The 24718-nt window shown below is 38.1% G+C and overlaps 1 protein-coding gene across 8 annotated transcripts in view; it reads left to right on the forward strand.

The window, feature by feature from the left end:
• Nucleotides 1-24718, forward strand: part of WNK1 (WNK lysine deficient protein kinase 1) — a 126119-nt gene that overhangs the window by 36801 nt on the left and 64600 nt on the right. For all 8 annotated transcript variants that reach the window (XM_052639866.1, XM_052639859.1, XM_052639863.1 and 5 more), the window contains exon 2: nucleotides 17139-17311. In XM_052639866.1, coding sequence (XP_052495826.1) covers nucleotides 17139-17311 — 173 coding nt within the window. The remainder of the gene's footprint in view (nucleotides 1-17138; nucleotides 17312-24718) is intronic.

Here is a 24718-nt window from a genome sequence, read left to right on the forward strand (position 1 = left end):
TATATTCATTTTTTAAAAATTGTAACCATTTTTCTGTGACTTTTCTGTCCTTGTGGAGTTTTTACGGAAGTCTGAGGAAAAGAGACATGATTTGGATTCAGATTCCAGCTAGGTCATTAAAAGCCTCCATTTTCTTCATTTGTAAGATGAAGATAATGATAGAATCTCCCTTTTAGGGTTGATACACAGATTAAATGGGACTACATATGGACTGTTTAGCATGGCAACTAGTTCTTGGTGAGTAATACATTGTAATTAAGAAATAAGGCCAGGACACTTTTGTGTCATCCTCGTACAGCTAAGGAATAAACTTGAAGCACTGGAGCACAGCCAGCCCTCTCCATCTAAAAAATAAAATGTCTGGGGTCTAGCAATGATGGCAGTGGCCAAGTGATTAAAGAGATGTGTCATGAAGAACAAATCAGACCTTTTCTTTGTGGTTTTTAGAATCATTGAGATACCAGATTGTCAGCTGTCTGTGAAAGAACTATTTAAGGCAGAGCTTAGCAAAGTTGGATGACCTGAAAAATCTATAAAATTATGAGGAAGAGTGTGTTGTTATATTGGTCTCCCTGTTGTCTGTTAAAATGAGACATGTACAAGAGAACTAAGTAGTAAATTTAGGATAAAAATAAGGTTACTGTCATAAAATATACTAAGAAAAAATGGTTGATTTCCTTTAGAAAAGATTATGGAAAGAATCCTAAAACCATAATATCATTCATGTAAATCCTTTAAAAATTTGTTATCAGCCTCTATTAACTTGGAATAATTGGGTCTCATGAGCATCCTTTTTGTTTTTACCTTTTCTCTGCCGTCCGTTGTGTTGGGCTGTTTGTTAATGGACCCTTGTAAATGTTTTCCTGCTTCAGGGAATGTTCTCATTTTTACTCCTGTTTTTTTTCCTATTCTCTCTCTCTCTTTTTTTTTCTGGACATACTTATTTGTATGGTGAAAGGACTGATGCTGAAGCTGAAACTCCAGTACTTTGGCCCCCTGATGCGAAGAACTGACTCATTTGAAAAGTAACCCTGATGCTGGGAAAGATTGAAGGCAGGAGGAGAAGGGGACAACAGAGGATGAGATAGTTGGATGGCATCACCAACTCAATGGACATGAGTTTGAATAAACTCCGGGTGTTGGTGATGGACAGGGAGGCCTGGCGTGCTGCAGTCCATGGGGTCGGACACGACGACTGAGTGACTGAACTGAACGGAACTGACAGTTCTAAATCTTTCTCTCTCTCCCGCCTCTCCCCTCCCACCTCACGTTTTTGGCTTCATCTCTTTTGATCACCTTGTAATTTGGCAATGAGGTTTTAATATTTTAAAGAGAAAAAATAAGACCATTGAGCTTTTCTCTAGCATTCAGGTTTCCTGCTGCATGGCTGTCAATTTTTTTTTTCCCCACCCAATCATCTGCCTTCCATATGTGTGGCTCACAGTGGGGCTATAAACACAAGTTTGGAAGATCTCATTCAAGAAAGAGCCAAAAGGAAAAAGCATGGGTATAAGAAGAGAATTTGGAAAAATCATGCAGGATCCAAAAGTATAAATTAAAATGCTAATGTATTCAGTAAGATGCATGGAGATCCAAGTGGATTTCTGGCATGAGAGAAAGAAGATCAGACTACTTTAAGGAGGGCTTGAGAAGACAATTCAAGACAACAATAGCAGAATTTAAATCTACATTGAATATCATTAAAAAAAAAAAAAAGCTGATGCCACAGAAAGTCAGTAATAATGAGAAGTGAATTCAAAGAAGAGAGAAATAATTTACGGATAGTTGAGTTTCTGAAGGGACCAATCAATAATTGATAGCCTAGGAGATGATTTTTCTGAGTTAAAAAAGTTCTTTGCATATAGACAGAAAGAACTCATTACTTCATTCTCAAAAACCAACAAATACACATCTTAGACAAAGAATCTAGCAAAATAATTGAACTTTAAAGATTGGGAAGAAGGGCAGCTTATAAATGTCCATGTGGAGAAATACAGTTATTAATACTAAAGATCCAAAGTCAGACTCCCAGAAGACCATGGCATGTACTATTTAAAGGAGCTAGAGTATTGAAACAGGACTTAAGGCATCAAGAATTGAAGCCGTTTTGTAATGACCGACAATATAAATGAAGTTGTTAAAAATGTAAGCATGGCTGTAAAGGGAATTTGTGATGAATAGTCTATGGAATCAAAAAGGAAGCACTAATCAATCTGCAGATAACTGTAGCAAGAAGAGGTAAGGAAGGTGGTAAACATGGTTTAAACTGTTACAAGGCCAGAGAGCCTGACTCTAGATGTAAGGCAAAGAATGTTGTTGGACAAGTAAAAGGAAACTCTGATAGAATGAAATAAGGTACCTTCCAGACTGCTGGGAGAAGACATGAAAAGGAAAATAATTCAGTCATACGTTAGACTGACTCATACTACTGTATTCAGTCATTATGACTGACAAATATGACAGTTTTATTTGGTTCAGTAGTATTCCATTTTATATATTTACCAGGTTTTGTTTTCCATTAATCTGTTGTTGGACAGTTGGGTTGTTTCCACACTTTGTCTACTGTGAATACTGTTGCCGTGATCAGTGGTATAAAAGTTGTTATCTGTGTGAGTCTCAGCTTCAGTTTCTTTGGGTATAAGCCTAGAGGTTGAATTGCTGGATTATATGGTAATTCTGTTTAAATTTTTGAGTAAATTTGCCAGACTTTTCCACAGTGGCTGTACCATTTTATATTTCTATCAGTAATGCCCAAAGGTTTCAGTTTCTCTGTATTTTTGCTAACACTTAAATTTCCAAGTTGTTTTTGTTTTTTGTTATTATGGTAGCCTCCTAATGGCTTTGAAGTTGACTTAAATTGTTAACATATTATTTGTGTAAGTAGAAAACAATATATATTCCTTGTGTTTTATAGATCTTATACAACTATAAAATCAAAATATACTTTCAGTTTTGCAAATTAAACTGAAATCAAATTAATGTTTATTGTTTCAGTCTTCCTTTATAAATACTTTACTCCTTTGAGAATGTCTTTTTAATGATAACTGCAGAAATACTCCCTTTAACTGCTAAAGGAATTCAGAGTAACTAATTGGGAAATTTGCTGACATTTTAGGGCATTCCAACCTGCTTACAGCCAAACTTAATTTATGAACAAAATTAACAATGACGTGAATATATAAATTGCCACTTAGGTTATCATCTGGTTGCTAATGTAGTTAAAAAAGCAAACTGCCTTAAATCTTTTGTTCAACTAGTTGAGCCACAATATACATATATAACGTGGGAAACCCATGGCTCAGACAGTAAAGAATCTGCCTGCAATGCAGGAGACCTGGGTTTGATCCCTGGATCAGGAAGATTCCCTGGAGAAGGAAATGGCAACCCATTCCAGTATTTTTGTCTGGAGAATTCCATGGATAGAGGAGTCTTGGTGGGCTACAGTTCATGGGGTCACCAAGAGTCCAACACAACTGAATGACTAACACTTTCACTTTCATATGTATATAAATTTGTAATCCATTCTCTAAGTCGGAGCACAGCATTCTTTTCAGTTCACGTCAGTCGCTCAGTCGTGTCCGACTCTTCGTGACCCCATGACTGCAGTATGCCAGGTTTCCCTGTCCTTCACCAACTCCTGGAGCTGGTTCAAACTCATGTCCATCGAGTCAGTGATTCCATCCAACCATCTCATCCTCTGTCATCTCCTTCTCCTCCTGCCTTCAGTCTTTCCCAGCATCAGAGTCTTTTCAAATGAGGCAGTTCTACACATCAGGTGGCCAAAGTATTGGATGGAGTTTCAGCTTCAGCATCAGTCCTTCTAGTGAATATTCAGGACTGATTTCCTTTAGGATGGACTGGTTTGATCTCCTTTCAGTCCTCCAGAACTCCAGTTCGAAAGCATCAATTCTCCAACGCTCAGCTTTCTTTATAGTCCAACCCTCACATCATACATGACTACTGGAAAAACCATAGCTTTGACTAGACAGACCTTTTAATATGCTGTCTAGGTTGGTCATAGCTTTTCTTCCAAGGAGCAAGCATCTTTTAATTTTGTGGCTACAGTCACCATCTGCAGTGATTTTGGAGCCCAAAAATATAAAGTCTGTCACTGTTTCCATTGTTTCCCCATCTATTTGCTATGAAGTGATGGGACCAGATGCCGTGATCTTAGTTTTCTAAATATTGACTTTTAAGCCAACTTTTTCCACTCTCCTCTGTTACTTTCATCAAGAGGCTCTTTAGTTCTTTACTTTCTGCCATAAGGGTGGTATCATCTGTGTATGTGAGGTTATTGATATTTCTTCTGGCAATCTTGATTCCAGCTTGGGCTTCATCCAGCCTGGCATTTCACATGATGTACTGTGCATGTAAGTTAAATAAGCATGGTGACAATATACAGCTTTGACATACTCCTTTCCCAATTTTGAACTAGTCTGTTGTTCCATGTCTGGTTCTCACTGTTGCTTCTTGACCTGCATACAGATTTCTCAGGAGGCAGGTCAGGTGGTCTGGTATTCCCATCACTTGAAGAATAATTCACAGTTTGTTGTGATCCACACAGTCAAAGGCCTTGGTGTAGTCAATAAAGCAGAAGTAGATGTTTTTCTGGAACTCTCTTGCTTTTTTGATGATCCGCATGTTGGCAATTTGATCTCTGGTTCCTTTGCCTTTTCTAAAACCAGCTTGAACCTCTGGAAGTTCACAGCCTGGCTTGGAGAATTTTGAGCATTACTTGGCTAGTGTGTGAGATGAGTGCAATTGTGTGGTAGTTGGAACATTCTTTGGCATTGCCTTTCTTTGAGATTGGAATGGAAACTGACCTTTTCCAGTCCTGTGGCCACTGTTGAGTTTTCCAAATTTGCTGGCATATTGACTGCAGCACTTTCACAGCATCATCTTTTAGGCTTTGAAATAGCTCAGCTGGAATTCAATTCCATTGCCTCCACTAGCTTTGTTCGTAGTGATGGTTCTTAAGGTCCACTTGACTTCAGATTCCAGAATTGTTTTACCCATGCCTGATATGTCTTGCAGTCCCAAATTAAGATAATGCTAACTTCTCCAGATGACTTCTTCAGTAGTCTATTCCACTGCAGTGTAAAATTGGCCAAATGTGAATTATATTCACAAATATATATCAAGGAATAAATCCCTATGAATGGGGTATCTGACATAAAAATTCTGTTCTTTTGTGTAATGATTTTCACAGTTTTAAAAGTTTGCAGGCAGTATGTTGATTCCTCAGAATAACTTAGTCAAGAAGGATGATGTTTGCATTTTACAGCAAGGAAACTCATGGCAGTTTCTTGAGTTACAGGAGTGCAGAAGAAGAGATGAGCATGCTGTGTGGATTACAGGATTTGTTCCTACCTGTATGGGTTGTTTTGGAAAGTGTGAAAGAAAAGTTGGATCTGAGTGGCTTTTGAATATGGATTTGATGTACCCGAGGGTTTCTCAAACTTAGTGGTCGTAAGAAATTCTTTTCCCTGTTGATTGATTCACTAGGGTGAGGGCAGTGCCTGAGAATCCTTGGCTACAAATACCCCAGAAGATTCTTGTAATGGGGCAAAATTGACTGGCTAATTTTACACTCACTATTTCAGAGCAGGGGACTTGGTATGATTAAAAAGTATTTTGGAGAACATATGAATCTGAAGGATAGAATGAGGTGGAAAAAAGCATAATTAGGCGATAGATTTTTTTAATAGGACGTAGTTGTACCTTCTACTGGGTTGCAATAATGTAAATGAAATGTGGAAAATGATGCAATTTCAGAGATTAAAGGAGATTCCACCTTTACTACTTGGAAAGGCAAAGAGAAACAAGGAAATTGAAGTGGATAAGCTGAGTTTTGGAAGAAACTTTGTAAAGTAGGAGATACATTGAGTTGTTGACCGTAAAATGTCCAGTAGACATTTGTAAATAATAATTTGTACTCCAGAATTGGCAAAACAATACATTAAAATAGTCTGACCTTGATAAACATGAGGATATCAAGTATTCATTCTCAGTGTAAAACTCTAAAGATGGATGTCCTTGTGCAGATCAGGCTTTCTGGTTTTGTTTTTCATTCCTTACTCTTCAAATCTTACTGCTGTCTGTACTTTTGAGTTTACTTGTAAAGTTGAAGCATTTATTCACTGCCCCTGAAGTGGATATGGTAAAGAGAGAGGTTAAGGCTGAGCTAATGAGAGGATTTTAGAAGAAAAGAGGGCATATAAGTATTTAAAGTTCATATGAGTGGCTATGTTAAAGAGTCTTCTCTCCTTTTTTTTAATTAAAGTTTTTTTGCTTTGTTCTAATTTTCTTGGACTGATATCTTGTCGGGCACACAGAAAAGCTCATGCATTGTATTCTTACATGCTTGGTCGTGTCTGGCTCTTAGTGACCCCATGGACTGTACCAGGCTCCTCTGTCCGCGGGATCTACCAGGCAGTAAGACTGGAGGGGGTTGCCGTTTCCTTCTCCAGGGGATCTTCCCAGCCCAGGGATGGAACCCGAGTTTCCTGCATTGGCAGGTGGATTCTTTATCACTGAGCCATCAGGGAGGCCCATGTTCTTATATACTGGACTTTATTTTATTGACTTCTTTCCTGAACAAAACAAAACAGTCCGGATATCAGAGTCTGAATTCTGTGATGAGACATCTGCTGTTTTGTGGTGTGTACCCACCGCATTTAAGTTCCCGTGCTGGCCAGTTCTTACCAGGATGACCCACTAAGTTTTGTTTCCTTGGTCTCTCCTTTGGTGACCATTCATCAACCCCATTTCACTTGGACTTTGTTTTCGGTATCCATTGCAGAGTAACTTTTGTCTCTGAAGTGTAAAATTTTCTTCCTGTAAATAATCAAGAGTTTTTTGATCTTTGCATCCAGCTTCAACTCTCCTTGTCCCCCCTTGGCCGCCGCCTTTTCTTTCCTTAGGAAGTTTTAGAATAAGTTCCTACCCTACAACCATTGAAATTTAGCCCTCTCAGTTAACTGCATTCACGTTCAGATAAATCTAATTTATCTCAGTGAAGCCTATTTATGAGACTAGGTAGTGTTCTGAATTTTGCTGTATTGTAAACAATAGATATTGTAAGTCATTTAGTGAAAATAGCTATTTTCTGATAGGACTAAATATGTTTACTCTTTTGTGGTTCAGCTATTACAAGTATCTGCTACATTTTTTAGTCTTAACGTAAAGCTTTCTATATGTACCAGGCTTCAGATATTTTTTATTTCCTTTTGGTTTTGTGCCTCTGAAAAGAGAAGGGTGGTGAGAATCTCAAGCCCCACGTTTACTTGTTTGTGGCCCAGATTTGGGGTGACGTGGAGGATGCTTAGTGGTAGAACTACTAAATAAATTAGCACAAGTCTGGTTTGAGAGAGCACTCTAGACTTTCTTGTGTAAGTAGATTATTTTTTCTTCCTGCTTTGAAACAGAGAACATTTTGTAAGAAAATAAAATGCGAATAAAGATGAGCCAGAGGGAGAAGGGAGCAGTGGAGGAGGAGTTAAAACAGCTAGGTTCTTTTTTTGCTCTTCTTTTGATGACCTTTTTTTTTTTTTTTTAATCTATCCGTTGACCTATTGAGGAAAATTCAAACAGACTCTCTTCTCTACAGGATAGACCCTGTTCCTAAGGATATCATATTGGAAGGTCATAATGAAATTTGTAGAAGGAGTTTGTTGTTCAGTCACTCAGCCGTGTCCGACTCTTGTGACTCCATGGACTATAGTAAGCCAGGCTCCTCTGGCCATGAGATTTCGTAGACAAGAATACTGGAGTAGGTTGTCATTTCCTCCTCCAGGGGATCTTCCCGACCTAGGGATCAAACCTGTGTCTCCTGCATTGCAGGCAGGTTCTTTACCACTGAGCCACCATGGCTTTACTCTGTAGATTTGGCCATGTAAAACTCAGGTTTAATTTTCACATGGTATTTCACAACACCTTAAAAGCCCTATTAATCTTTGTTGTTGTTGTTAACAGGAGTTTTGCATGAGCATCATTATTTTGCTTCTATTAGTTATTTTCCCCACCTTTCCTCAAGCCTTCAAGCCTCAAGTCTGATTATTTGGGGATTTTCAAGAAGAATATGTTACCTGTAGTTAAAAGGCAAAGTATTCTGTAGATAGAAGTCTTTAAGAGTACAGAATACTTTTCTTTGTAAAGTATTTCAATTCAAATACTATCTTTGAATTGTTACTTTAGACCATGAAGGCCTGTGAGAGAGAGGAATCTGGACTTAGTCATGTACATGATAACTTCATGTGATAACTTTCTTTCAAAATACAGAATAATGCTTTAAATTTTCAGGAAATATTTACTGGAACCCATGCTGCATGGGCCCAAACAGTCATTCAGACTGCTGTTCTCTATGCCTGAAGACAAGTTTTTATTTCCATATTCCAATGCCCAACAATTCATATCACCGTAAAAGATGGAGTAGGTGCTCAGGGCTGTGCGAAGTCAGTGTGGTGCAGACACTGATAAACAGGGAGGACTCCAGCATTGACCTCACATACTCTAATCAAGGAGCTCCAGACACTGCTCTCCACCCATATTTTGATGTGTAGACTTATCACATGTGTTCTTATTTTAGCAGTAAAATTTTGAATATTGCTAAAAATAAAATGCATAGAAGTTTAAATGTTAATAAGTCTCAAGTGTCAAATTTTTTGGGGGTACAAATGTTAATTAACTAATAAAGGAAATATTTCTGACTTGATTTTATGAAAATCAAGCTCACTGTTTCAGTTAATCAGTTTGTTTGGAAGGTTTGTTTCTGGGGCTGATAAAATAATCAATAGGAAGGCATAGGATTGCTGTTTTAGAGAATACTGAAATTTAGGGATGAGAAATGCCTCCAGAGGATGTTTAAAATATACAGAGCAAGGAACTGGAGTTGTCAATTGCTGTAGGTCATTATACATTGCATTTCTCACCCAAGAAGAAACTGCATCAGCAGATAATCTCCTGAGCACTGTTACTTGGACGGCACTGAGATGAACGGTTGTTTCACTTGTTGTTAAGCTCCCCACCTCCACCCCTAGCTGCCTGGAACTGTGCATGTTATGGGAGGCCATGTGACAGTGATCCTTGGTTTTGTTCATTTAGCCTGTCAAAACAATTTTATGTAGGTGGAAAGAAATGAATGAAATGAATAGAGTGGGTTAGCTGCATCAGCTCTCATTTACACCAAAGGTAATGAGTGTTACAGTAAGGATAGTGTATCAAGCCCCCAGAAATACCCAGTTTGATAATGTTGGAGAAAAAGATGCCAAAAAGCAACAGCTGTGGTAATCTGCTTGAAATTTTCTTTGATACTTACAGTTAGAAATAGAGACTTCCCTAGTGGTTAAGACTCTGCTCCTAATGCAGGGACCTTGAGTTCAGTCCCTGGTCAGGGAACTAAGATCTCACATGCTGCGTGATGTGGCCAAAAAATAAAATAAAAAATAAATTTTACCATTGACTTCATGATAATTTGATTGTCAGTTAGCAATGTTTAAGTGTCCAAGTCTTTTTTTTAATACAACTTTTAAAGGTTACAGTCCATTTACAGTTATTAAAAAATATTGGTTGTGTTTCCTGCGTTGTACAACACATCTATATAGCCTGTCATATATGCAGTAGTTCGTACTTCCCATCCCCGCCACGCCATACTGGCCCCCTCCCCCACTGGTAACCACAAGTATGTTCTCTGTATCTGTGAGTTTACTTCTTTTTTGTTATATTTGACAAATGATAGTATTTAAACAATGTATACTCCTTCTGTTTTACCTTCAACTATAATTTATAATTTAGTAAAGTGCCTAGTTCTTTTCAGTGATCCCTAGTTAATAACAAATATCAACATGGCTCTTCTGAGAAGAAAAATGTTCTAGGAGCTATATAAAAATTAAGATATGTTTGTCTAGTTTAGTGAATGGAACATGAGCTGTGAATCAAATCTTCATTTAATTTGTGCTTCTGTGAATTTGAGGAAGACTAAATTTCTGTATCTCATGGGTTTTCTGAGAATGGGAACAGAAGTACAACGACCAGTTAGTGCAAATAGCAAACACTTGACAAATATTAATTAAAAAGCCCCAGGTGTTGTTATGGTCTGTGTGCTTATGTTAGTTTTGATCTCTTTTACATTGTTTCACAAATTCTTGTGGGTGCTAAAATAGTATAGTTCTCTGAGGTATGAAATTGTCCTAGATTAAGAAGTCCTAGAGCAAGTTAACAGATTATTGAAAGAAACACCAAATTACTTGGTTGGACTTTTTCTCTACTTAGTTGGTAATCTATATTCATAGTTTTTTTTTAATCCATATTAATATTTGGGTGTGGTGAGTGTTACATTGCTGCACATGAGCTTTTCTCTAGCTGCAGCAAGTGGGGGCTACTTTATGGAGTGTGGGCTTTTCATTGTGGTGGCCTCTCTTGTTGCAGAGCACAGGCTCTAGGGCCTGAGGGCTTTAGTAGTTATTAGATGCTGGCTCAGTAGTTGCTGCAGGTGCTCTCAGTAATTGTGGCTTACGGGCTTAGTTGCTCCTCGGGATGTAGAAATCTTCCTGAACCAGGAATCAAACCAATGTCCCCTGCATTCCAAGTTAACCTCTAGACCACCAGGGAAGTCCTGTGCTCATATTTCTAATGTTAAAGACTTAAAGCAAGGTTGCCTTAAAATAAGTCATCAGTAGCTTTCAGGGAGGATAAAAATCTCTAATAGACACATAAAATAGTCTCCATTTACAGTATAGATGACTGAGGCAAAATTAGATAAAAGTTGCATTCAGTGTATTTATTCTGTAGAAGAAAATTGGTTGTAGATGTTTGTCGAGTAAGAAGTCCCTGTTTTGTTACTAGCGTGCCCCACCTCTTTATATTTTCCTATAAATGAGTAGTTGGCAGACTTTTTACAATAGCTTTTAACAAATCCTTTAAAAAATAAAAATGATGGCAGCCTTGACCTTTGCAGATTGGTCGTAGTGTTTGAGTTGTGTTAAGTTACTGAGTCTCAGAGGCCCAAATTTAATCCTTACCTTTCTTTTTTAAGTCATAAGAATTTTTTTTATTCCTGACGAAATGCTAAGTACTTGTGCAGAATGTACACACACTTTATTTTTTGGAAAGCACATTCATGAATTCATTTAACACATGGCAGTTGAACAATGCTAGATTGTCAGATGCTAAAGATAGAACACTGAAAAGGCATTTTGTCACTGCTTTTGGAAAAAGCCTCATTGTAATATTACTTGTGACTAAGAGCTCTGAAATAGGCCTATAGATGGTTCATGTCACTGTACAGATAGGTGGGAGGGGATGATTTAACCTAGAGTAGGGGGCAGTCAACAGTGCTATCCCTGTGTGAATGACTGGACTTGAACCGGGCATAAAAGCTCCATGGAAGGGCATCCTGTATAGAAGGAAGCATGTGTGAGGGACCTGAATGGGAAGAAGCATGCCATGCTTGAGAAGGGAAACCTGAGAGTGACAAGAAAAAGGCTCTGAGAGTGGGCAAGGATTGTATCGTGTAGGGCATCGTAGGTCGTAGGGGTTTTCCACCTTTATCCTAAAGGCTGCAGAAAGCTATTAGAGAGTTTTAAACAGGATTATGACATACAGTACTTCACTGAGTCTAAGATTCCAATTGTATGATGTGCTCTAATTTCAGAGATGTTAAAAATGTGGAAAATGACATTTCTAAGAATCAATGAAGTGGGCATACCATAGAATTGATTAAATTGATGTTAAAATGTTCTGACTGTATTTGGATAGAGTGGAATACGCATCGTACGGGGTAATAAGATTAGATGTGTGGAAACAGCTAGTAGGTTTACTGCAGAAATCCAGAGGGAGATCGTGACAGCTTGAATGAAATAGGATGGTGGCAGTAGAGAAAGACATGAATAAATTACTTTGGTTTGAGTTTTCTGGAGAAAAGGTTTACAAGTCTTGTACACGTTAAAACACTCGTGGATATCATAAAAACAATCTTTATGTAGATTTTAAATTAAAATTTAAGTAACAATGTAGAGTGATTATGCCACAGTCTTGGTTAACCTCTAGTGACAGTTTCTGGCTATATCAGTTGAGAGAAAACATTTTGTTTACTACTAAGTACTGTAAACTACCTTATCCTGTACAATGTAAATTCCAAGTTTCAGCTGCAGTGGTCTACTGTAAGTGATACACTTTCCAGAGACTCTAAACTCTGGTTGAATAAACACATTTAAGTAAGTAAGTTTAAATCTCGTACCTCAAGGTTATTAAAGTTCTGAGCCTCCTTGCCTCCAGTCTGTATCCTGCATTTCCAAGTTTGCCTTTAGCACTTTCTACAGACTCTTGCGGTCTTAAGCAATTCAGGTATTCTAACACTAGAGCTCCATGCCCATGATCTCAGTGCTTAGGGTAGCCTGCTGTGGTGGGTACAACACTAGCTTGTGCACACAGAATTGGGTCTTATAGCGAGTACTTGCTCTCGAAGTACTCTTTTCATAAATACAAATAAAAATATTTTCTCTTTTTAATATCTAATGAAGTTAATGCCTCTGCCTCTTACATTGGAAGGCCTAGACTAGCAGGAAACTTGTCTCTTAGGTTTGTTGTATCCTATTGCCTGACACGGGGTACTCAAGTATTTAAAATTTAATTAACCATTTATGAAGAGATATAATAATCGCTAAAACTGAAATGAATGTTGCATGTCTCAGAAAATAAGAGTACTTATCAAGACAAGTAGTAGACTATATATTGGAAATATAAAAATTAAATATTACTTAATGGTAGGTAGAATATTATAATTCATTTGGCTCGTGTGTGATTAGTCTTCTGATTGTTCTGAGAGTAGATTAACGTTACAGTTTCTTTAAGTTTTCATAATTCAGCAGTAATGTATGAGAGTTGACAGGTGATCTAGGTTTTCTTTTTTGAATAGTTTCCTGAAATGACGTGTAAGAATGTATGGTAAACAATATTTTTTAATAAAACATTAATAAGCCCTATTGTCAGTAAATGAAAAATGAAACAAGCTGAAAATTCTTCCCACTGTATAATACCAGATACTTTGAAAATTTTAATGAGAAGAACTACAAAATCCTGTCCTTTTAAATGCATAGTTGAGCTTATGGGGATGTCAGGACGATTTCCAAGGTTTAAAAACACAGAAGAAACTAGACACCAGAGTAGGAAAAGTGAATTGACACTGGGGTTTTTCTGGGACAGTTGCCAGTCTTGTTGACTAAGAGGCATGGTTTAAAAGGAAAGATATACCCATTTGAATGCAGAGTTCCAAAGAATAGCAAGGAGAGATGAGAAAGCCTTCCTCAGTGATCAGTGCAAAGAAATAGAAGAAAACAGTAGAACGGGAAAGACTAGAGATCTCTTCAAGAAAATTAGAGATACCAAGGGAACATTTCATGTAAAGATGGGCTCAATAAAGGGCAGAAATGGGATGGAACTAACAGAAGCACAAGATGTTAAGAAGAGGTGGCAAGAATACACAGAAGAACTATACAAAAAAGATCTTCATGACCCAGGTAATCATGATGGTGTGATCACTCACCTAGAGTGAGACATCCTGGAATGTGAAGGCAAGTGGGCCTTAGGAAGCATCACTACAAACAAAGCTAGTGGAGATGATGGAATTCCAGTTGAGTTATTTCAAATCCCAAAAGATGATGCTGTGAAAGTGCTGCACTCAATATGCCAGCAAATTTGGAAAACTCAGCAGTGGCCAGAGGACTGGAAAAGGTCAGTTTTCATTCTAATCCCAAAGAAAAGTAATGCCAAAGAATGCTCAAATTACCACACAATGGCACTCACCTCACACACTAGCAAAATAATGCTCAAAATTCTCCAAGCCAGGCTCCAACAGTAAGTGAACCATGAACTTCCAGAGGTTCAAGCTGGTTTCAGAAAAGGCAGAGGAACCAGAGATCAAATTGCCAATGTCTGCTGGATCATCAAAAAGCAACAGAGTTCCAGAAAAACACCTATTTCTGCTTTATTGACTATGCCAAGGCCTTTGACTGTGTGGATCACCACAAACTGTGGAAAATTCTGAAAGAGGTGGGAATACCAGACCACCTAAACCTGCCTCTTGAGAAATCTGTGTGCAGGTCAGGAAGCAATAGTTAGAACTGGACATGGAACAACAGGCTGGTTCCAAATAGGAAAAGGAGTATGTCAAGCATGTCACCCTGCTTATTTGACTTATATGCTAGTATATTATGAGAAATGCTGGGCCGGATGAAGCATAAGCTGGAGTCAAGACTGCCAGGAGAAATATAAATAACCTCAGATATTCAGATGACACCACCCTTATGGCAGAAAGCAAAGAAGAACTAAAGAGCTACTTGATGAAAGTGAAAGAGGAAAGTGAAAAAGTTGGCTTAAAGCTCAACATATAGAAAACTAAGATCATGGCATCTGGTCCCATCACTTCATGGCAAATAGATGGGGAAATAGTGTCAGACTTTATTTTTTTGGGCTCCAAAATCACTGCAGATAGTGATTGCAGCCATGAAATTAAAAGACACTTACTCCCTTGGAAGAAAAGCTATGACCAGCCTAGACAGCATATTGAAAAGCAGAGACATTACTTTGCCAACAAAGGTCTGTCTAGTCAAAGGTATAGTTTTTCCAGTGGTCATGGATGGATGTGAGATTTGGACTATAAAGAAAGCTGAGCACTGAAGAATTGATGCTTTTGAACTGTGGTGTTGGAGAAGACTCTTGAGAGTCCCTTGGACTGCAAGGAGATCCAGCCAGTCAATCCTGAAGGAAATCAGTCCTGAATATTCATTGGAAGGACTGATGGTTAAGCTGAAACTCCAATATTTTGGCAGCCTGATGTGAAGAACTGACTTATTTGAAAAGACCCTGATGCTGAGAAAGATTGAAGGCAGGAGGAGAAGGGAACGATAGAGAATGAGGTGGTAGATGGCATCACCAACTCAATGGACATGAGTTTGAGTAAACTCCGGGAATTGCTGATGGACAGGGATTACTGCCGTGCTGCAGTCCATGGATTGCAAAGAGTCGGACATGACTGAACGACTGAACTAAACTTACGGTTTTATCATCTCCCCAAGAATAGATGAAATCTCAAGCCCAAGCAGGTATTGGAATTGAGATCCAGTAAACTTGTTCCTTAAAGAGGAATGTGTGTGCTGAGTCGCTTCAGGCATGTCTGACTTTGTGACCCCATGGACTGTAGCCCACCAGGCTCTTCTGTCCTTGGGATTCTCCAGGCATGAATACTGGAGTGGGTTGCCATGCCCTCCTCCAGGGGATCTTCCTGACGCAGGGATCAAACCCACGTCTCTTTCATCTCCTGCATTGACAGGTGGTTCTTTACTGCTAGCGCCCCCTGGGAAGCCCTAAAGAGGAACAACACCTTTAATATAAAGACAGACTAGAGAAAATTTCAGTTTCTGAGTCAGGAAAACAACAGTTTTTCCCAAGTCACGTGAAAAAAAGTTTATCCTGAGAATTCATGGTCTGGGAGCTGTGTTCATGCAAGTATGAGATAAGGATTTGAAGTTGGATTACTTGGAAGTCACAAAGAGTCCAGCAAGACCGAATGATTAATAGTGTCACTTTTCACTTTTACATGGAGTGATAGCACTGCAGTGCCAGGCATGGCCCCTTTGAAAAATAGTTTGTTAATACCTGTTCCCTGTGATCCAGCAATTCTACTGCTAGCTTAGCCTAACAGATGTACTTACTGGGTTTTTTATGCCCCAGAAGGCTAAATAATGAAAGCTAGAATAATGTTTTAGGTTCATATAATAAAATACATAGTATATTGAAAACAAATTGTATTAAAATAGTTACTAAACCTTTTGAATTTGTGATATAGTATGTATTATTAATGTATATATTTATAAGCTCTCCTAGAAGATCTAATGACTAGCGTAATTTCACAGAATGCCTAGTGTGCGGTATTTTAAGATAGGGATGGTATATCTTATCAGGGTAGTAGTAGTAGTAGTGGAAGTCGGTCCTAGTACTGGCGGATTGAACCCAGGTCTCCTCTATTGCAGTCAGATTCTTTACCAGCTGAGCCATGGGAGCCACTCCAAGAATACTGGAGTGGGTAGCCTGTTCCTTTTCCAACGGATCTTCCCAACCCACGAATCAAACTGGGATCTGCTACATTGCAGGCGGATTCTTTACCAAGAATTATTTAAGGGCAGCAATGGGAAAGGGTATCTAGTTACACAGGAGAGTTTACATTACGTCTTTAGTGTTTAGACACATTATGTTATTGTATGCCTGGAATAGTTTGTTAAAATATGTATTACGTGCTTTGGTAGTTGACAGTTTCAACTTTAATTTACAGGGCAATGCAGAGTTTGTGTGTATGGTGCTTTGTCAAAGGAAGAACATCAGATTAAGTGCTTTTCTCCATTTACCTCAGATAAGAAGTGAATTAACCCATAAAGTGCCAGGCACTTTAAATATGTGATAGAAACATGCCTAGTAGATTACTTCTTACAACAGTCCTATGAGGTGAAGGCATACACAGTCATCCTTCAATTTCCTTGGGGAGGAGAGGGGAGAAATTTAGATCTCACTACTTCCAAAATGCAATCTTGTTTCATTATTAAATTGCATGTCTCTGTCAATAGGTGACTTACATTGGAATTGGTAAAATAACTGTACCTAAACACTGTGTATCTGAAGCACACATTAACCGTGAAGATAGTAAAATAATCTCAAGCATGACCTTATAATCGAGAGTTTTCTTAAACACACTTTAGCCTGTTCTCATACTCCCCGTAACAGGCTGATGAAGTTATTATTAGTAACTTCAGTGTTAGGATGTTTTATTTTAACATTGTTGGTCATTATAATATAGTCCATGTTTAGCATCTAAGTGTGACTATGTGGCTTGGTGTGTTTTTTTATTTTAAACCATATTCTGTGTCTTTTTTTTTTTAAGTTTCAGATATACAGCAAAGTGATTCAGTTATACATATACATGTATCCATTTTCAAGTTCTTTTCCCTTTTGGTTTATTACAGAATATTGAGCAGAGTTCCCTGTGTTATACAGTAGGTCCGTTGGTTATCTGTTTTAAATATGGTAGTGTATACCTATTAGTCCTAAACTCCTAATCTTAAACCATATTCTCTTTTGTTTTTTGATTATAGGATCGAAAGTTAACAAAGTCTGAGAGGCAGCGATTTAAAGAAGAGGCTGAAATGTTAAAGGGTCTTCAGCATCCCAATATTGTTCGATTCTATGATTCCTGGGAATCCACAGTAAAGGGGAAGAAGTGCATAGTATTGGTGACTGAACTGATGACATCTGGAACTCTTAAAACGTAAGTTTATCACTGTTAGAAAAGCTGACCAGGAAATAGAAGAGAACTTGAATCTCTTATTTCAGGCCCTATCAGTTCTTGTTGCCCAGCATCCTAAGGAGGAAATGTTAGTATGGGAGCACATGCCCTGCTCACAAGGTTCTCTGGTGTATAAAGTGGTCTGGTAGGAGATCCAACCAGTCCATTCTGAAGGAGATCAGCCCTGGAATTTCTTTGGAAGGAATGATGCTACAGCTGAAACTCCAGTACTTTGGCCACCTCATGCGAAGAGTAGACTCATTGGAAAAGACTCTGATGCTGGGAGGGATTGGGGGCAGGAGGAGAAGGGGATGACAGAGGATGAGATGGCTGGATGGCATCACTGACTCGGTGGGCATGTCTGAGTGAACTCTGGGAATTGATGATGGACAGGGAGGCCTGGCGTGCTGTGATTCATGGGGTCGCAAAGAGTCGGATACGACTGAGCGACTGAACTGAACTGAACTGAAGTATCAACTGAGATGGAGTCGCAGAGTAAGCCTAGTTACTTTTAAGTCATGGTGAATGGCGTTTCTAAAGTTGAGTGGCTGAGATATCAGAAATCAAGTGACAAGGTAGCCCTCTAGTGGTTGAAATGAAGCTGAAGCTTATTGACAAGTTTTACCGATTTATCACTTCATGTTGGGCAGTTTTTGCTATGTCTTTGCAAATTTGTACTGAATGCCAATTGTATTGTGACATTTATACAGATAATTCAGTTTCCCACAGGAGCATCAGAAATTGAAGCCAAAACAGCTAGATCAGTCACCTCTTCCAGGAATATGGATAGGTCAAGCGTGGATGGTCCTGTATCTCCTGGATGTACCCCGTGCCTGTGCTCGTGGATACACAAAAGTGACATGTGAAAAGCGAACAGATTATCTCCCCCTGCAAATTCTAATTTCCCTTCCAACTTTTCTAATATTTATGGCAACATCTTTATTCTAAGTTGTCCAGGATTATTCTGATTCACATGTCTCTTTCTTTTCCTAGACTGTGCTCCCTGGTGCTGTACTTGAGACTTGATAAATATTTGAATGAATTAAGGAAATTTGTGAAATTAAGAAAAATTGTGTGATAATAGTTCTGTATATCTTCATCTTGAGATTCTTTTTCTGGTTTGAATACTTAGTGGGTTGTCATTCTGTCAGTACACAGTAGTTTTTTAAATTTTGATAAAATTCATACAACATAAAATTATCCTGTTTAAGGTATTCAATTCATTGGTATTTATTACATTTACAATGTTGTATAACCACATCTGTCAAGTTCCTAAACATTTTTGGCTCCTTAAAAGAACACCCCACCCCCCCCCATCACACTCAGTATATTTTCTCTTTAATTTCACACAATTAAGTTTTTAGGTATTTTTCTTTTAAGTTTAATGTTCTCTTTCCCCATCATCATCTGTTTCAGTTTCTGAGCCTCATAGCAGAGGCAGCAAGAGGTAAAGTAGAAAGAGCTCTGGACCGTAGTTGGTGTCTGCTCCCTGCTCTGACTTCGGCCAGCTGTGATTTAGGGCAATGAGAGCCTCTTCTCTGGGCCTCAGTGCTCCATGTGTAAAGTGCATGGTTGGACTAGACGATCTCTAGGATTTATGGATGGGAATTTTTTTTTTACTGTGGTAAAAACACATGAAGTTTACTGTCTTCATCATTTTTAAGTGTATATAGGTTAGTACTGTAAGATTCATTCATGTTGCTATGTAAACAAATCTCAAGAATTCTTCGTCTTCTGAAACTAAAACCCATCAAACAACTCTCCATTCTCCCTACCAACTATTTTGTCTCTAAGGGTTTATCTGATCAAGATATTTCATATAAATGGAATATAAAATATGTGTCTGTTTTGGCTACTTTCACTTACCATCTTTTCAAGGTTTGTTGTGGCATATATCTGTGCTTTATTCCTTTTTATGACTAAATAGTGTTTTGTGGATAAACCACAATCTGTTTATCCATTCACTTGCTGATAGATATTTGGGCTGTTTGTACCTTTTGGCTATTGGGAATAATGCTGCTCTGAACATTTGTGTACAAGTGTTTGAGTACCTGGTGTTATTTCTTTTAGATTTACGTTTCTGTGAGTAGAATTGCTGAGTCATATGGTAATTCTTTACCTTTCTGAGGAACCACCAAACTGTTTTCCAGAATGGTTGTCACGTTTTACGTTCCTGCTGACACTCAATTCAAAAACGGGCAAGTAATTTCAATAGATATTTCTCCAAAGAAGATACAAAAATAGCCAATACACACATGAAAAGATGCTCAATATCCTGTCATTAGGAAACACAAATGAAAACCACAATGAGGTAACCTGTTAGGATGGCTATTATCAGGGCTTCCCTGAGGATCCAATGGTTAAGAATCTCCCTTGCAATGCTAGGAAGACTGGTTCAATGCCTGGTTCGGGAAAATCCCACCTGCCGTTGGTGACTGACCCTGTGTGCCATAACTAATGAGCCAGTACTCTGGAGACCATGGGCTGCAACTGCTGAGCCCACGAGCTGCAGTTAGTAAAGCCAGCATGCCCTAGAGCCTGTGCTTTGCAACAAGAGAAGCTACAGCAGTGAGAAGCCTGTACATTTCAACTAGAGTAACCCCTGCTCGCCATAGCTAGAGAAAGCCCACGTGCAGTAACAAAGACCCAGCAACCAAACATAAATAAATTATTTCTTTTTTTAAAGAAAGAATGGCTGTTATCAAAAAGACAGAGAACAAGTACTATGGAGAAAAGAAAAAACTGTTGTGCATTGTTGGTGGGGATTAAATTGGTGTAACCACTATGGAAAACAGCACAGAGCCTCCTCAAAAAATTAAAAATAGGACTACTATATGACCCCACAATTCAGTTTCTGAGTATTTATCCAAAGAAACTGAAACACTGACTTTAAATTATGTACCCACGTGTTCATTGCAGCATTATTTACACTAGCTAAGTCATGGAAGCAACCTACATGTCTATTGATGGATAAATGGATAAAGAAAATATGGTATGTATATCTACAATGAAATACTCTTCAGCCATGAAGAAGAAAACCTTGCCAAAATCATCGATGGACTCTTGAGAGGGTTGTGCTAATGGAATGAGAAAGACAAATACCATATGAACAACACCAAAAAGCCAAACTTACAGATGACAGAGAACAGATTGGTGATTGCCTGAGGCAGGGGCAAGGGCATGGGAGTATGAAATGGGTGGGTGGACAAAAGGTGCGAACTTCCAGTTGTAAATAAATAAAAGTCTTAAGAATGTAATGTACAGCATGGTGACTACAGTTAATAATACTGTACTGTATATTTGAAAGTTGCTAAGAGAGTAGATCTTAAAAGTTTTCATCACAGTAAAAAAAAAAGTTGGAGTTTTGTAATGGATTTTAACTAGACTTACTGTGGCGATCATTTCACAATATATACATATTTAAATCATCATGTTGTATACCTTAAACCAATATATGTTAATTACATCTCAATAAAAAATAGAAATGGAAAAGAATATGAAAAGGATTATATATATGTATAACTGAGTCACTTTGCTCTGTAGCAAAAACTAAAGCACATTATCAACTATACTTCAATAAAATAAAAAAATAGAATCAGCATATGGTTCAACAATTCCAGTTCTTGGTATATACCCAGAAGAATTAAAAGCGGGGTCTTAAAGACGTACTTGTACACCCGTGTTCATAGCAGCAGTATTCACAATGGACCCAAAGTCGAAGCAACCCACGTGTTCATCAGTGGAAGAATGGATAAGCAAAGTGTGGTGTATATGTACAATGGAATATTTTTCAGCCTTTTTAAAAGAGAAGGAGATTTATGGTATATGCTACAACAGGAATGAACTTTAAGGGCATTGTGCTACCTGATATAAGCCAGTCACAGAAGGACAAATACTGTATGATTCCATTTACATGAGATACTTAGAGTAGGTAATTCATAGAGACAAAGTTGGGTGATAGTTGCATGGCCTCAGGGGAAGGGGAAGTGGAGTGTCATTGTTTAAAGGGTATAGCGTTTCAGTTTCATAAGATGAGTTCTGGAGATGGATGGTGGTGATGATTGTGCATAATAATATGAGCATGGCTCCGACAGTAAAGGATGCCCTAAATGTGGGAGACCCAGGTTCAATCACTGGATCGAGAAGATCCCCTGGAGAAGGGAACGGCAACCCACTCCAGTATTCTTCCCTGGAGTATCCCATGGACAGAGGAGCCTTGTGGGCTACAGTCCATGGGGTCGCAGAGTTGGACACAACTGAGTGACTAACACTTCAACACTTCAGGTGGTACATTTTATGTTCTACGTATTTATCATACTTTATTTTAGTGGAGGGGGACCAAGTGTGTTGACTTTTCTCAAATAACAGTGTGGAAGAATAGTGTCCAGTTCCTTTTTTGAAGCCAGCATAACCCCAATACCAAAATCTTAAGATACAGCAAAAGAACTTTATAGAGCAGTGTCCGTGAATATAGGTACCAAATTCCTTTACAAAATAGTAGCAAGTTGGATTCTAGCCATCACACTGTTGTTGTTCAGTCGCTCAGTCATAGTAGACTCTGCAACCCCATGGACTGCAGCACGCCAGGCTTCCCTGTCCTTCGCTATTTCCCAGAGTTTGCTCGAACTCATGTCCTTTGAGTCAGTGATGCCATCCAACCATCTCATCCTATGTTGCCTTCTTCTCGTCTTGCCCTTAATCTTGCCCAGCATCAGGGTCTTTTCCAGTGAGTCGTCTCTTCGAATCAGATGGCCCAAGTATTGGAGCTTCAGCTTCAGCATCAGTCCTTCCAGTGAATATTCAGGATTGATTTCCTTTAGGATTGACTGGTTTGATTGCCTTGCTATCCGTGGGACTTTCAGTATGTCAGTGACAAATAGGGTTTATCCCAGGATCGCCAAGTTGGTTTAACATAGAACGAATTAATGTTTTTCAACACATTAACAGAATAACAACTGTATGATCATTTCAGTATATGTGGAAAAAGTATTTGACAAATCAGCATCTGTTCCTTACTAAGAACTCTTAGCAGACTAGGGGTAGTAGGAAACTTCCTCAGACTGCTAAGAGCATCTGTGGAAAAGCTTTATACATCACTGCTTCCTGGGAGGTGAGGAACAAAGCACAGATGCCTTTTCACTGCTTATATTCCGTATTGTTCTAGAGGGCCTGCCCAGAAGAAGAATGGGGAAACCAGGAAAAAGCAAAAAGATGGGAAAGGAAGAAATAAAACTGCTCCTGTTTGCAGATTATGTAATTGTTTACATAGAAAATTCCAGTGATTCTAAACAGATTGAATAAGGTTATAAGATATAAGGTTAATAGACAATCTATTATATTTCATCATTTTGTAGGTGTGAAAGAGATACAAGCTAGCCTCATCTTTTTCCCAATATTTTTTCTCTTAAAAAGTCATAATTTTAATTCCTATTTTTCATTGTTTCTTCATGCATAGATAAGCTTAAATGTATTTATATATGTGTGTATTCTTTGTTTTTTCTTCAAATTGTAATGAGAGATAATTGACATTTCCCAACATTTTATTCTAAAACCTTCCAATTATACTAAAAGTTGAAAGAATTATATAGTGAACACATACATAGTCTCTCCCTGGATTCTTTAATTTAGTTAACCTCTGTTATGTCTGCTTTACCAAATATGTTCATCTAGTCATCCCCCTCTTTTTTCATTCCAGATTAAGTTGCAGACATCAGTAAACACTTGAGTACATACACATTTCATCAAAGTTCCAATATTTGTATGCTTGATTTTTCCTTATAATGAAATTTATAAGCAGTGAAAATATTAATCATAGTTCTGTCATTTGATGAGTTTTGATCAAAACTGTTTTTAAAAAAACAGAACATTTAACATACAGAACATTTCCTTCATTTCAGTAAATGCCTTACTCTTCGTTGACAACCTTTTCCTCATCCTCCAGGATTAATTCTTTATATGTTTTTAAACCATAAAACCAACTTAAATCTTAAGTTTTCTTTAATTATCTCTTATCCACACCCCCCCCAGTGAAGCAGAATTTCATTTTTAAATTTGTTTTTAAAATTTCATATTAGATTCTATATTAGCTTTTTAGTTAATCTTCCTTGTGTATATGTGTACATTTTAGGTGTTTTTTTCTCAGTTTAAATCTTCAAATCTTTATTTAAATTTAAATCTTTAACTTTCCACAGCATGCTTATGGTTGATACTGTACAATTTCATGCAAAATAAAGAAAACTTGCACAAATATAGGCCCATTTATCTCTAGTACTTATAATTTATGCTATAAGCTTTATGTTATGTATGTCTGTTGTATAGATCCTGTAACACAGTGTTATAAATTTTCCTTTAGGTAGTCACATGTAACATAAAGATAGTGCTAGGAAAGTGTATTCTTTTATATTTACCATTTGTGTGCTTCATTTTTTTCCCTGAGTATTTCCAGATGAAATAGCATCTGACCTCAGTCAGAAAACTCGATTCTTTTAGTGTTAGTTGGGTTGCTTGTAATCTGCTGCATACACACATATTTGAGAGGTTAGCCAGAGATTTGGGCAGAGTGAATATGCAGAACTTGGAGTGCCCCTTCTGTACCTCCTTTCTCGATTCCCCCTCCCCTGCCACTTTTCAGGATTTCTGCTGTCCAACAGAACTTTCTGTGGTGATGGAAATGTTCTGTAATCTGCACCATCCAAAATGGTGGCCACTTGCCATGTGCAGTTGTTGAGCACTTGAAATGTGACTGGTGCAGCTGGGAGATGACCTTTTTAAGTTTAATGTATCTAATTTATTTAAATATAAATATTCTCATTTTTCTAGCAGGTATTGTATTGGACGGACTTTTATTGTAGAAAGTTGTATTGAACACACTGTTTTAGATGCTACGGTCATCTTGAACTCTGTCCTTGTATTTATTCCTCAGCCAATAAAGCTACAGGCTTGTGTCCAGGTTTGAGCAACCTGCACAGACTAGTGCTTGCCCTTTTTTCTCATCTGTCCTCCCTTCCAGTTTGTGCCTGATTCTGATTGGTCTATAGAATCTTCAGGTGTGTGTGTGTTCCCTTGTGCACGTATATTCACTGGGGTTTATATCTGCCTCCAGTAAGGGTTGCTCCACCATTTACCAGAAGTCAGACTCTACCTCTTGTCAGTCGTCTTGGTAGTGATCTAATTTTAAGGAATTTGTTTTTTGTGCTTTATTATCAGAATTTGCTTGCCAACTACTTGTTACCCTATCCCCTTTAACCTTGCTAAAAGTAGTACTAACCTTAGGTTACTGAATCTTAATATTCTAAATTTGATATTCCTATCTCAGATATGCTAGAATTTAATGGAACTCTTCAAAGCAGTAAACGCATATCATCGATAACCTGTTTGGTGTACCTTGCC

This window comes from Budorcas taxicolor, chromosome 5 (genome assembly GCF_023091745.1).
Source record: "Budorcas taxicolor isolate Tak-1 chromosome 5, Takin1.1, whole genome shotgun sequence".
Taxonomy (NCBI): Eukaryota; Metazoa; Chordata; class Mammalia; order Artiodactyla; family Bovidae; genus Budorcas; species Budorcas taxicolor.